Here is a 14,035-nt window from a genome sequence, read left to right as displayed (position 1 = left end):
CGCCCCACCAGAATTTGTAACTATGTTGTGTTTTGGTGGGGATCGTTCTAGTTTAATTATATTTATTCAATTGGTAAGAACGAATTTGTGTATATGTATTTTATATCGCATGTTTAATTTATTTTTGGGATCAAACTGTAATTTAAGTGAAAGGTCATGACGATAGGTTGTTGTGCTAGTCTCTTTGAAGTTTAGATTATATGGATAATTCCTAAGGCTATGTCGAGATGTGGAAGCAGAGGTCTTGTGTGCAATGGTTGGGAGATGGTGATCAAAATACGAAGTTCTTCCATTTAAAGGCTTCTCAAAGGCAGTGGCGCAATCTAATTACCAGATCGAGGAATGATGAGGGTGTTATGCATGAAGGATTTGAAATGCTTTCAATGATACATGACTATTTTTCAAAATTGTTTTGTACCACTAATCTTTCTGATGTTGATGCAGTGTTACAGTCTGTTTAGCCTTGTGTTTCTGATTCTATGAATGGTGATTTAGTACGTGACTTCACAATAGCTAGGATAAGGGTAGCCCGGTTTCAAATGCAACCATTGAAAGTTCCAAGCCCGGATGGTATGCATCCGTTATTTTTTCAAGAATATTGGCATCTAGTGGGTGAGACTATCATTAATTCTGTTTTACAAGTGCTGGACTTGGGTGTTATGCCTCCTGACTTAAATCTTATCAATATTGTATTGATTCCAAAAACCAAACAACCTGAGTATATAAAAGATCATAGACCTATTAGTTTATGTAATGTGGTCTATAAGGTCATTGCTAAGGTATTAGCTAATAGGCTGTAATTAATTTTACCTAGAGTGATTTTTGAAAATCAATCAGTCTTTGTTCCTGGAAGGCTGATTACAAATAATGTTCTAACGGCGTTTGAAACTGTGGATGCAATTAGAAGGAGAAAACGTGGAAAAAAAAGGTTGTATGTATATTAAATTAGACATGAGTAAAGCCTACGATAGAGTTGAATGGATTTTTTTGGAAAAACTAATGCTACGTATGGATTTTAATTCTAAATCATCGATCTTATATTGATGTGCATTACTTCAGTTTCTTACAAAGTTCTTTTGAATGAAATTGCCACTCAACCTATTAAGCCTACCCGTGGTTTAAGTCAAGGGTGCTCTATCTTTCCCTATTTATTTGTTTTATGTGCTGAGGTTCTGTCTCTGTTATTAAAGAAAGCTGAAGCACAACACCACTTGAGGGGTATTAGTGTGTGTCATAATGCTCCCCGAGTCAGTCACTTATTCTTCGCAGATGATAGCATTATTTTCTGTCAAGCAACTGTTTCAGAAAATAAGCATATAAAAGACTTGCTATCTAGTTATGGTGTGGCATCGGGACAACAGCTTAATAGGGGTAAAACAAAACTTTTTAGTCGTAACATGGATCCAGCCATTATGAATGATATTAAAGGAGTGGGGCGTTCAGGATATTCAGCACCATGATAACTACCTTGGTCTACCCTCTTTTGTGGGAAGATCACGATTCCAAACTTTTAAAGCAATAAAGAATAAGGTTTGGGCAAAATTACAGGGTTGGAAAGAAAAATTATTGTCACAAGCTAGTCGAGAACTGTTGATTAAAGTTGTAGTACAGGCTATACCCACTTATATAATAAGTTGTTTCAAGATTCCAAAAGGCTTTTGCCAAGAACTTGAGGGGATGATTGCACGGTTTTGGTGAGGGCAAAGGGGTCAAGAGAGAAGGATTCATCGGCTGAAATGACGTCACATGTGTAAGTCAAAATTTAATGGTGGATTGGGCTTTCGGGACTTGGAAGTTTTTAACTTAGCATTATTGGCAAAGCAAGGTTGGCATTTACTTCAATCACAAGGATCACTCTTTGCATCAGTGTTTGAAGCAAAATATTTTCCCAACTCTGATTTTTTATCTTCAGTGTTAGGCTTAAAGCCATCATATGTATAGCAAAGCATATATGAAGCAAAATCTGTCATCAAAGCTGGAAGATTATGGCGAATTGGTAAAGGGGATAAAATTTAGATATGGGAAGATAATTGGTTACCTGATTCTAACCCCAAAAAAGTTATTACTTGCTGTAATACCCTTGTTGAGGATGCTCGTGTAGCTGACTTATTTGATGCCTCTTCTCCTAGTGAATGGAACACATATTTGGTGAAACAAGTATTCATTCCATTTGAGGCTAATATTATTCTTAAGACTCATTTATTCCTACATTGGGGCGATAATAAATTAGTGTGGAGTGGTACTAGGAATTGTATCTTCATTGTAAAGTCAGCTTATTATTTTGCTCTTAACTTAAAACATGCTTGGGAGAATAGTTCTAGTAATCAAGAATTGTCTTTATCTTCTTTTTGGAGGACTTTGTGGAATTTGCAGCTTCCAAATAAGATAAAATAAAATAAAATAAAATAAAAATAAATTTTATATGGAGGGCTTGTAAAGATAGTTTGCCTACCAAAAAGCTTTTATTTTAGATGCATATTTTAGGTTCTAGTACATGTGATTTTTGCTACGATGCAGATGAAAATGTTTTCCACATTTTATGTAAATGCCCTTATTTTTTTAGATTGTGTGAAATGTATTTTGGAAGAAATTTGAGGTTGATATATGGATATTATGGATTTGATATTGCAGTAAATGTAGTTATAAGGCTTAATGACCCTCTCATTTTGATCTGGCTCTTGTTAATTGCCTGGGGGGTGTGGAAATTTCCTAATCTAAAATTATTCCAACAAACAAATCTTGATGTGTGTGTTGTGATTAAAAATTGTTTTGATTATGTTGAGAATTACCAGTTAATTCAAAAGCATGTAAAAGTTCACAACCAGCTTTCTACCTTGCTTTGGTATCCTCCACCATGTGGGACTTTTAAGCTGAATGTAGATGGAACTATATTTAGTTCCTTAAATGCTTCTGGTGTGGGTGCTGTGTTGCGGGATAACAATGGCTGTATGGTCATGGCAATGTCTAAAAGGGAGTTGGGTATTCATAAGGTAGAGGATATAGAAGTGCTTGCTGCTCTAAGGGGTTTGCAATTAATTTCTCACATCGGTATTTCTCACTTGATTATAGAGGGGGACTCACTTGCTGCAATGGAGGCTATTTGCTCAAGGGGGGAGGATCTGAATAGGTGCAGTGTCTTAATTCATGAGGTGAAGAAGGTGTTGTCCAGTTTTATTTCTTTTGAGGTTCTTCATGTTGGTAGACATGGTAATGAGGTTGCACACCTTCTAGCTCGACAAACACGGTTTGTGGATGACACTTTACAATGGTGGAATGAACCTCCCGACTTTATTTGAAATAGTCTTGTGGCGGATGCAGCGAGTGTTTTCTGATAGATGTTGTTTATTAGTTAGTTATTAATGTGCCTATGATGGTGTATTATGTATTAAACTTTGTTTCTATGCATGAATGTAGAAGCTTTTCTTCTAAAAAAATGGTTTTTTTAAAAAAAAGAAATTATAAATGGTGGGTGATAATTATGAGCCCATTCACTTAGATAAGCTTTTTAGGGCTTGGTGATCTTTCAACATTTTTTTTTCTTCCATAAGTTATATTGGTAATAATATATTAATTAGGAGCAGGAGGGAGGTCTTTGTCCCTCTCTATGTCGAGAATGCATAGGGGCAAGGGTTTTCGGATGCATCTAAGTGAAAGAGTGGATACGGCTCATCGTGCAATAGAGTGTACGAATTGGTTTTAAGAGCGATGGAAATTTTGAATTTCCAATATCTAAATTTCATTAAATGGTAGTGGATGTCTGCGATGTATGAAGAGATTTGCTAGCCATGCAATTACAAGGTAATTTGGATATTGAAATGTTGTAGTGACAACTAACGCAACTCTTTCTAGTACAATTTGCTTTTGATTCTTGTTGGGGAGTGGCTAGAAGAGCAATGTTTTGTTTGGTTAAATAGATGATGTGAGATAAAAGTTAAAAATAAAATAAAATATTGTTATAATATAATTTTTTTAATATTACTTTGTTTTAAAATTAAAAAAAAAAATTAAATTGTTTATTATATTTTATGTGAGAGATTGAAAAAACTGTAATAATTATATGAGATGAGATGAGTCATCTACCAAACCAAATGAGGCCAAATTGCTAATCCGACTTTGCTATCCAAATTCAGAAATTCTAGTCAAAACCTCTATATATAGGTGACAGATAGTAACAACGACTGCGTTTAGATGTTGAGCTGAGTTGAACTAAATTGAGTTCTTTATGAATAGTAGTGAATTGAGATGGTAGAGTGAGTCTTGTGGGATCCACTTAAAATGAGTGTAAATGTGTTTGGATGTTAAGATGAATTTAGATGTATTTATAAAAAGTTGAAAAATATTATGGGTCCCACGTGTAAAGAAGTGTTGAATTAAAAAAGGTTGTGGGTCACATATGTAAAGAGCTTTTGAGTTGATATAAGTTTAATAATTTGAGAGTTGAGTGTTTGGATATTAGACTTAACTTAAAATTAGACTGAACTGAGTTGAACTCAGATGAGTTTAACAACCAAACGGGATCTTAGAATGATTTATAGGATGCAATATTAAATTTTAATTTGTGATAACTAGCTAGGCATGTAGTAGAGATAGCCACAATAGTTTCTAAGAGGCCCTAGCTAGGAAAGAGTACTTTCTTTTCAAGCTGGGCTATGTAACTGTGTTCTTTGTAAGGAATTTTTACTTGCTTTAGGAAGTTGTGAGCTTTAGATTGAAGATATTCATGGAGTATTTATTGTTTTGCAACTCATGTCCATGGCTATAATAGTAAATGGCGGAAATAAATCAGAATTTGCTTCAGCAAAGCCAACCAAAATGAAGAGATCTATTATAACACTACCCCAATTTAAATTGGATTCTTGTAAAAAAATAGAATATCTAAATGCCAAGGACCTTCTCTCCATAGAACTTGAGTGTGTGTGTGTGTGTAAGAGAGAGAGAGATAGAGAGAGAGCAATTCACATGAATAAGAGTTTATGCTTATCGTGAAGTTTCAATTTTCATTTATTTTTTCCTTTGCCTATAGAAAAACCAAACAAGTTTGATTGGGAAGCTTGAGTGTTGAGGGCCTAAGCACAGATCAATTTGCTTGAAGGATCAATAAGCAGCAAATTGATCTAAGGTTGATTTAGTTGGTTGCCTTCTGTATATATTCTTAGAGTCTTTTTTTTTTTTTTTTTTTGGGGAGGTTCATGATATTATAGACTATATTTAGGTTGATCTAATTTTAGTGAATTGACTAGACCTGAGTATCTCTTCTTCTCACCCCCAGGAAGTTGGATTTCTTCAACGTGTTTTATCTCGGACTTTACACGAGGTAGATGTTCAAGTAATTTTTAGGTGAGGTTCATCATAATGTTAGTTTTTATTATAAACTTCTTATGATGCACATAACTGCAATACAATATGCTATGTGAACTTTCTTTACTTTTTTTCCTACCTACTCTTTTAACTTGTAAGGAGAAATATGCCCTTTTACCTATAATAAAAAAAAGGAAAATGAGTGATTTTGTATAATTCCTAATACTGAACTACTTATTTTGTTTGCTATTTTAGGCAAGTGGTCATTATCTTTCATTCACAAATTTCAAAAACATTTTCACGTTTAGAGATCCATAGTCCACAAACAAGCTTGTGCCCCTATCAATTTTGCTACTCTCAAATGATTCCATGTTTTTTTATCATGGTGGTCATTGTATGTGGCTTCAACCTTGACAACAGCTTCCGTGCATCTTCCATGGATGGCCGATCACATGTTCTACTCCTTGCACAGAGAAAAGCAACTTCAAGAACCAATTTGATCTCCTCTTGCACAATGATGTTGGAATGAACTTCATTCTCATTGTAAATTTCTCCCAAAAGAACCTCCCTTGGCTTATTGTTGAGAGTCAAGACAGTATAATATTTCTAAACTTTTTATATTTCAATAGTAATATTGATATAATTTTTTTTTTTTTTTGGGGGGGGTTGCTTTGAACTCCCAACCATGGACTCAATATTGAGAATGATGCCATAATAAGCATGTGCATGAAAATCGTCTATTAGATATGACCTCTCATTAAATATACTTAATTTAGCGAGATGCAGGAGTATTGTATGTGGAGGCAGATAATACTACTTAGGACATTGTTGAAAGCTTGGAAGAATAAAGCTTGACAAGTGATAGTTTTTGTAATTATTTTTGTAAGAAGAAAACTTGGCAGGAGTATATTCCTAGTGATAGTTTTGTAATTATTTTTGTAACAAGAAAACTTGGGAACTGATAGTTTTTATAATTATTTTTGGCAAGTGATAATTTTTGTAATTATTTTTGGCAAGTGATAGTTTTTGTAATTATTTTTTGAAGAAAAAAGTTTGGCAAACCTGGTAGATTGAGAAGAAAAGTAATAAATTGTATTGATTGTTAAATGGCCAACTATCCAGTGTTTTTTTTTTTTACCTGGTTACTTGATTATAGTATTTCATATTCTATGAAGAGAGACCACCACCTATGGACTTATCATTACGATATGTTTCAAGTCTGCTAGGAAATTGATGTGAATTGGAATTTCCATGTTTTTCCATTATCATCTCCATAACTTTCTGAACAACTAACTTAGATCTTTTCAAACCACCACATAATTTATAGGCATGCCTTGGGAGGATTCAGCTTTTTCAATGCATTTATCAAACTCACCACATGTAAATGCCGATAAGCTGATTTTGATATTTTGAGAAGCATCATTCAAATTATTGGGGTAAAACATCATTTTAACTCATACTGCACGTACACCATATCTATTTCTCCATTTGTTTCTTTCATTCCATTTATTTTTTTTCCATATCTATTTCGTAACAATATCCATTTGTTTCTTTCATTCCAACTCATACTGCACGTACACCATATCTATTTCTCTATTTGTTTCTTTCATTCCATTTATTTATTTTTTCATATCTATTTCGTAACAATATATATAAATATTTTGAGATTCTGAGAGGATTGGGGTTGAACAATTCTTGTCATAGTCTAATCAAGTAATCTGGAAATTGATTGTACAAACATTTTAATTGTACAAATATGTATTTACTATCTCAGGCTGTTAACCAACTAAATGCCAACAAAATGAGCAAGCTAAAAATATTAACAAATCTCAAATGGCCAACTATTACATTGCACTCACTAAACTAACTTATAACACTTAAAACTACAAATTCATTCTAAGATGTAACTTAAACCACTACCATTTCACTAGTAACAGCAAAGGAGAACTACAAAACTCCAATACACCTGGGCTAGCATGCGTGAATGTCTTAGGACAGCTTCTCTCTCAAGAAGCACCAACTCTCTCTTCTCAATCTCATCTGCTCTCTTACGGATCTCAATCTCTCTCTTTTCGCAATTTTTGGCAGAAGAAGATGTCTACATTAAAGGAAAACTCGAACATAATCGTAACTGAATAGTGGACACTAAGAATCCATCAACATAAGCCATAACACAATATTCAAATTAGACCACCAAAATAGAAGAAGCAAACCTACATAATGGTGCTACATTTATTAGAGGAATGATAGAAAATAAGACAAGGGCGGGGGGAAGGTTGAAAAGTTTATGCCTTAATAATTACCGCAATTGTTTTTCTGAATTTTTTTGAGGTAATCAGGATCTTCAAGTGGATAAGTCCCAACTAGCATCACATATAAGGTGACACCACATAACCAAACACCTGCAAGAAATAGTTCACAAAGATAAGCAGTGGATAATAATACAATGAATAAGGTGGGGAGGAGGGAAGAAATGGAGAACTGAATATCACATTTCCATCATATTCAGGCATCATTTGCCAAATTCGTTTATGTTGGGACAGGGGGAGCATGGTAGTTTCGATGCTAAATGAAATGAAAAAGGTTGAAGTAATCAATATGTTATATTCCTTGAAAACAATAGGCATAACTCAAAAGTGTTGATAGGAAAATGTTGAGCAAGAATGCCACGAACCTAAAGTTGCTGGCTTGACCTTGTTCTAGGAATGAAAATATCCAATGAAATACTAAAAAAACCAATTGACCTACAGCCTTTTAGTCCAATGGTGCTCCAGTTCAACAGCTCAGGAAATTTTGGAACTCAAGCTCATACTATTGGTCGACGTTTGAGAATTTTGATTAAGATAAAAACAAATATATCTAAAGAGTCTACCCATTATCTTTGTTGGATATAGTGAAGAACATAAACACAAAAGGCCGTTTTGAAAGTTTTATTTACCAATTAACAAAAAAAAAAAAAAAACAATAATTAAAAAAGAATCCAATCCCACAAAACCCCCTTGAACGTTTGAGGCATCTTTCACACAAATTTTCAACACGATTCATAAATGATTCATATAAGTATGCGTCAGGAAAACACACGTAGAAATCAGGAAAAAAATGAAGCAATTACCTCGTTGTTACCCTTTCATTGCCTTTTAAACCAGTTAATGTTCAACAGCTACGAACCAAAAGAACAGAATTAAAGTGAATTGTGGATCTAAAAAAATTTACTAAAGCTTGAAATTAAGAAAATGTAAGCTTTAAGTGAGAGAGATAGACCTCAACATGGACAGAGGGTGAGGGGTGGTTGAATTGTCGGAGAATGAGGCCATGGCGCACATGAGTGTGAGGATGGCCACCGCGAAGGTTGGCAAAGCGTTAGCTCTATACTCAAAAGGAATGAACAGTTTCTCAGTAAATCAAAGCTTCAATCATACTAACAATATTTTGAATAAAATCCCCACATACAAAATCTCCAAGAAAATTAGGGGATTTTCTTGGGAAACTTAATAGTTGAAGGGAATTGATACCTGTTTGAAGCGTGTTTGAAGAGACGATCGGAAATCTACGATCACTGGGGCGACTGGTTGTCTAGTTCCTTGATCACCTTCTTCTAGGATTAGGGTTGGCAGAGAGGTCTTCGTCTTCGAGGGAGAACACAGAGAGGGAGGGAAATGGAAGGGAAACAGAGAGAGGACTCGGCAAAATGGAAGGTCTTCGTTTTCGAGGGAGAGAAACATAGAGAGGGAAGGAAATGGAAGGGAAATGGAGAGAACACAGAGAGTCTCAGCGATGTGGGATCTTCGTCTTCGAGGGAGAGAAATCAAGGGGGAGAAACACGGAAAGGGAGGGAAATGGTGAAACGGAAATGGAAGGAGGGAAAAGGATCTGGAGAAATGCAGAAAGGTTATGAAAACAGTGCGTTTTTTATTTTGTCCATGTCAAAGCCTTTTGCATCGCGACTGCAACAAGAGTTTTTCTTGTTTTAAAGTCATCGTAGATTTTGTATTTATTAATTGCATTTAAAAAAATTCTATGCAGCTTATACAATGGTCAAATCTATCTTGAGATTTTTTTTTTTGGTTAAACTGGATGAAATAGGTTGAAATGATTTTAATTTTTTTTCTATGAGAAATTGAAAAAATAATGAATCTTATCAACGATTATTTTGAGATAAATTGACTCAATTGAGTTTGGTTTAACAACCAAACACAACCTAAAACTATCACATTATATAAATATATATATATATATATATTTATATATATGAACTTGATTAGAAAAAAAATCATTAAAAGTATCACATTTGGATCCTTCAGAGTATATATATTATGATCTTTAGGGTTAAGCATCTAACATTTTTAGAACTTTTGGGTTAATCGTTGGATTTTTAACAATTGATATCAGAGCAGAAATCACGTCACAAGTTCAAGTCACGAAGGGGCGACCTTATAGGCAAATGCCTTAATACTATATATGAGCATAATGTTAAATGATAGATGAGTGAAGTTGCCAAAAGAGAAATGATTACCACTGGGTCAGTGTTGATGGAATGGGTTGCCGTGGACGTCAGATTCAAAAGCGTGGTGAAATGTGATGATCCAGAGGGTTAAAAACTTAACCAAGTTAGTATCCAACAGTTTTAAGACTTTTGGATCAATGGTTGGGTCTTTAACAATATATATATATAATAGAATCCGTTAGATCAATTTTATAATAAAAATAATTTTATAATCTGACGTATCACATCAATTTATAGATTTAATTTTATGTAATTTTTTTGAAGTTAAGATACTTTTCATATATATATATATATATGCAAAGAATTTCATTGAACTCGGTGACGTTTTCAAAATGCTACTCATGACCTAGAATATTTTCTAGAAGGAGATAATATTATACATGTTTAGTCAACAAATCTTGTCCCTCAATTTCATCCTCGAGTTTGAATATTTTGCCGTTCATCCAGCCAAGAGTTGCGGAAACAAGTTTTCATAAGCCGAGTGGTACATCGCGTTTTGGTCAAAAAACCAAGCTTGTTCCAGCAGCCCTTTATCCTTTACCAGATTCTTCTACTTGGTTTTTAGCAAAATTATTCTTCATTTCAACGTTAGCTGCAGGTCATCTACCTCCTTCGAATTTCGTAGCAGCAGCCCTTTGACTCGATTGTGGGTCTTTGCCTACTTATAATAAGAAAATTCAATATTAAATTTTAATGTAATGCTATTTAAAAATCTTTATCTCACGTATCATCCATTTATCATAATTTGATTCATAATATTTAAATTTTAAAATTTATCTTTTAAATTAAATTATGTTCCATAAATAAATAATATGTGAAATAAATTTTATTTTTTATTAAAAAATAATTTATACAGATTTAACATAAGCAAATCTTGCGTAAGTCCTTCAAAATAAGCGAGAGGTGACGATTTTGTTATGAGAGCTTAACATGTCCATACATTGCATGGAGTGAAAGACGTAAAAATTAGGCATGATGTAAAAATTAGACGTAAAGGCATTAATCATCACGAGGTGCTCCACCTGAACAACGTCTAGTCACTGTTCCAGAGTTTCCACTTAATTAGTCATGTCGGCAAAGGCTGAAAAAAATAAAAAATAATTTCCATAAGATCCGAATGCCGTGACCCGTCTCTTCAAAATTTTAAATTATATTGTAAAATTTAAAAGAATACGATATATAATATGTAGAGTGCATAATCCTTGGTGATAAATATTGAGTAGAAGCATATTTTCAACCGTTAATGTTAATGTGTAAATTTGCACGACAGATAGAAATGGAAGAAAGAATTATTTGCAACTCATAATGATGATTCGGGTTTCAATACTGTGTTCTTCACGTTCATTTATAAAAAAATATAATAGATAAGCGAACAAAAATAAATATATAGACTTAGAGATTTACGTGGTTTGACATAAAAACTTACATCTACAAATTATTTGGAGGAGAAATCTATTATAATAGATATTTTATAATCTCTTATGGTTTCACATATCTCACAATATAATAGAGGAATTCATAGTTTGGGAAGGTTGAAGCTTGTGCCTCCCTTGAGAGAAGATCATTTAGAGTCATTGTGCATGATGATGTTTGTATGTATGGAGTCCCTATAAATTTGTAGAAATCTCTTTCATATATAAAGATCTATTTTCTTTGAGTGATTAAATCCAACTTACATTGTGAATTCCATTCATTTTAGAATTTTGAATTTTTTTCATTTTAAGATTCTGAGTCAACTTATTTTATATTTTTTTAGTTTTATGCTAAATTCTTGACTTGATCTCTTTCTTTATTTTTAGTAATGGGCTGGATCTGGTCCATTCTATCCCAACAGTTACTTATGATTCTTAAGGTTGATTTGCTCGATAAGAAAATATTAAAAATCCTCAGGTCAATAATATGCAAAAACAAATAAATTTTGAAATTGATCCTTAGTTTTTTTATTTGTTTTATGCAAAGCTGTGAACAGCTCAGGTATGAGAGATAGACGGGAGATGTGCTCAGTGAGCTTTATGGTTGCTTTTGAGACTAGTGGGCCCACGGGCTCTGGTTTTCGAGCAAGTCAGTGGCATGCCTTTTGGTTGGTTAGTGGGTTAATGCCCGCCAACTTCGTACTCAGTTTGTACGGGGTTTGGGTGCCATGTGATGTGTGCAGTGGGCAACTTCTTGTTCGAGTGGTTTGTTATGGGCGAGTGACTAGTGTGTGAGCAACTTCTCACGAGCGAGCAACTTACTGTGTCGAGTGAACTATTGTGGGCGACCAAATCCAATGAGACTGAAGGGTGGCAAGTAAACCCAATGGAATTCAACTGTGGTAAGCAAACCAAGTGGGACTAAAGTCTCTGTGAGGAAACACGCTGCTAGCAAGTTGGTAACGGCGAGAAACTGTTTTGGTTGGCAAAACTTCTACTGCAAGCAAAGGTGAACTTTGGCGAGCAAAGTGAAATTAGGTGAGCAACGCGAACAATGGTGAGCAAATTTAGCGGGAGTGTGGCCTGAAGTAGCGACCACTGTTGTCATTGCTCGGGAAGACATGGTGGTAGACTGGTAGTGAAGCAGTGACTTAATTGGTAGTTTCTCAAAGGCGGAGTATGGCTTCCCGGTAGTGACCAAACCTATCATGGACTAGTGGTTGCCCGTTCGTGTGTTGTTGCTCGCCACGAGGGTGGCGAGACGTTGCATGTTTGCCGCCACGGGCGAGGTGTTGCATGGGGTGAGGCTGGTGAGCAACTGTCCGTTGTGGATGGCCTAGCGAGATGCATGGAGTAGCTCGGCTGGCTTCTCTTGCACAGCATGGTGCGGTTGAACCTGCCTGTGACTTCTGGGTCAGGTAGTGCCTTGGCGGCAGTGGGAAACACCGATGAGCCAGGCTGGGCAGAAGCGGTCTCCATGGGCGAGGGATTTTGGTGTCGAGCAACTCTTGTGGGGGCCAGTGGCGAGGCTGGACAGTGAACAAAACCTTCGTGACGAGGAACAACGTCGTGGTCGATCGGGAACCACCATGCCGATTACAGAAGACGCTGGCGAGCTAGGTGGTGGTCGAACCAGTTTCTGCAATGAGCATTAGCTAGCGTCGAGCAATCTTCCCGCTGTGTGCACTGGCGAGGATGGCGAGGAACACCGTTGTGGCCGAGAACCGCCACTCCGACAAAAGAAGATCATTGCGAGTTAGACGATGGTCGACAACGGGCTCGCCGTCTCATGGACGCCTAGTTTTAGTGGTCTTTTGGTAGCGTGCATCCTTTGCCCACACTATACCCGATGCGAACGACTTCCGTGGTGGAGGAACTACCCCACCAACAACAAAAAGCGTCGGCGGTTCTAGTCTCTACCAGTGGTAGCCCTGCCAATTCACAGATGTTGTGCGTAGGCCTTTGGTAGCTTGGTGCTCTCTGCCCGCATTATGTACAGCGTACGTGCACACTCTGATCCAGTGAGTTGCCGGCAAAAGTCTCCAATGTCGTTGTATCTCCACCGTCGTTGTATCACCTGTGAGTTACTGGCGAGTTACCGGTGGCTACAGGTTCTGCCTGGTCTGCTTCTTGTACTCTCTCATTCGCTGTAGTGTTAAGAGAGTAAATAATAGGAAATAGTGAAGTTGAGAAATCTTATCTAGTTTTTCCAAGGCGATCTCGTGAGTCGGGAATGTCCTTCTCCCAATTCCGGTGCCGAAGATTAGTCAATCTCACAACGGCGTCCAATTGTTAATGCATAAATTTATACGACAGATCGGAAGGAAGGAAATAATTATTCCTAACTCATGATGATGATTCGAGCTTCGATATAGTGCTCTGAACGTCTATCCATAAAATAAATAATAAATAAGCAAACAAAAATAAATAGATAGAGACATAAAAATTTAGGTGATTCGGCATAAAATCCTATAATCCTATGTCTACGGATTGTTTGAGAGTGAAATCCACTATAATAGACGATTTTATAATATCTCACAATACAATAGAAGAATTCAGTATTCGAAGAGGTTGAAAATTATGACTCCCTTGAGAGAATATCATTTGAAGTCATTGTATGTGATGAAGTTTGTACGTATGGTGTCCCTGCAAATTTGTGGAGATCTTCTACTTAGAGGTCTATTTCTTTAGAATGATTTAGTCCAACTTTACTTGTGAACTCCTTTCCATTTAGGAGTTTGTGTCAATTTGTCTTATCTCTTCTTAGCTTTATCTCTTCCCTTATTTTTAGAGAACCTGCCAATTCTATCCCAACAATTAA

The 14,035-nt window shown here is 35.7% G+C and overlaps 1 protein-coding gene across 1 annotated transcript; it reads left to right on the top strand.

Moving 5' to 3' along the window:
- Positions 1-1,951: 1,951 nt before the first annotated feature.
- Positions 1,952-3,296, top strand: LOC118348330. Its single transcript, XM_035689872.1, has 2 exons — positions 1,952-1,996; positions 2,793-3,296. Exons 1-2 carry the CDS (start codon positions 1,952-1,954, stop codon positions 3,294-3,296), a joined length of 549 nt encoding a protein of 182 aa, XP_035545765.1.
- Positions 3,297-14,035: the final 10,739 nt, after the last annotated feature.

This window comes from Juglans regia, chromosome 1 (assembly GCF_001411555.2).
Source record: "Juglans regia cultivar Chandler chromosome 1, Walnut 2.0, whole genome shotgun sequence".
Taxonomy (NCBI): Eukaryota; Viridiplantae; Streptophyta; class Magnoliopsida; order Fagales; family Juglandaceae; genus Juglans; species Juglans regia.
The sequence above is the reverse complement of the archived record's forward strand: the minus strand, read 5'-3'. Positions and strand labels throughout refer to the sequence as shown.

What these genes read in the sequence shown, in the direction of transcription:
- LOC118348330 (XM_035689872.1), top strand. Translation starts at nt 1,952, where the DNA reads ATGAAGCAAAATCTGTCATCAAAGCTGGAAGATTATGGCGAATTG. An exon ending in TGGAAGATTATGGCGAATTG is followed by an intron (nt 1,997 to 2,792) that starts GTAAAGGGGATA and finishes GAGAATTACCAG; the next exon opens with TTAATTCAAAAGCATGTAAA.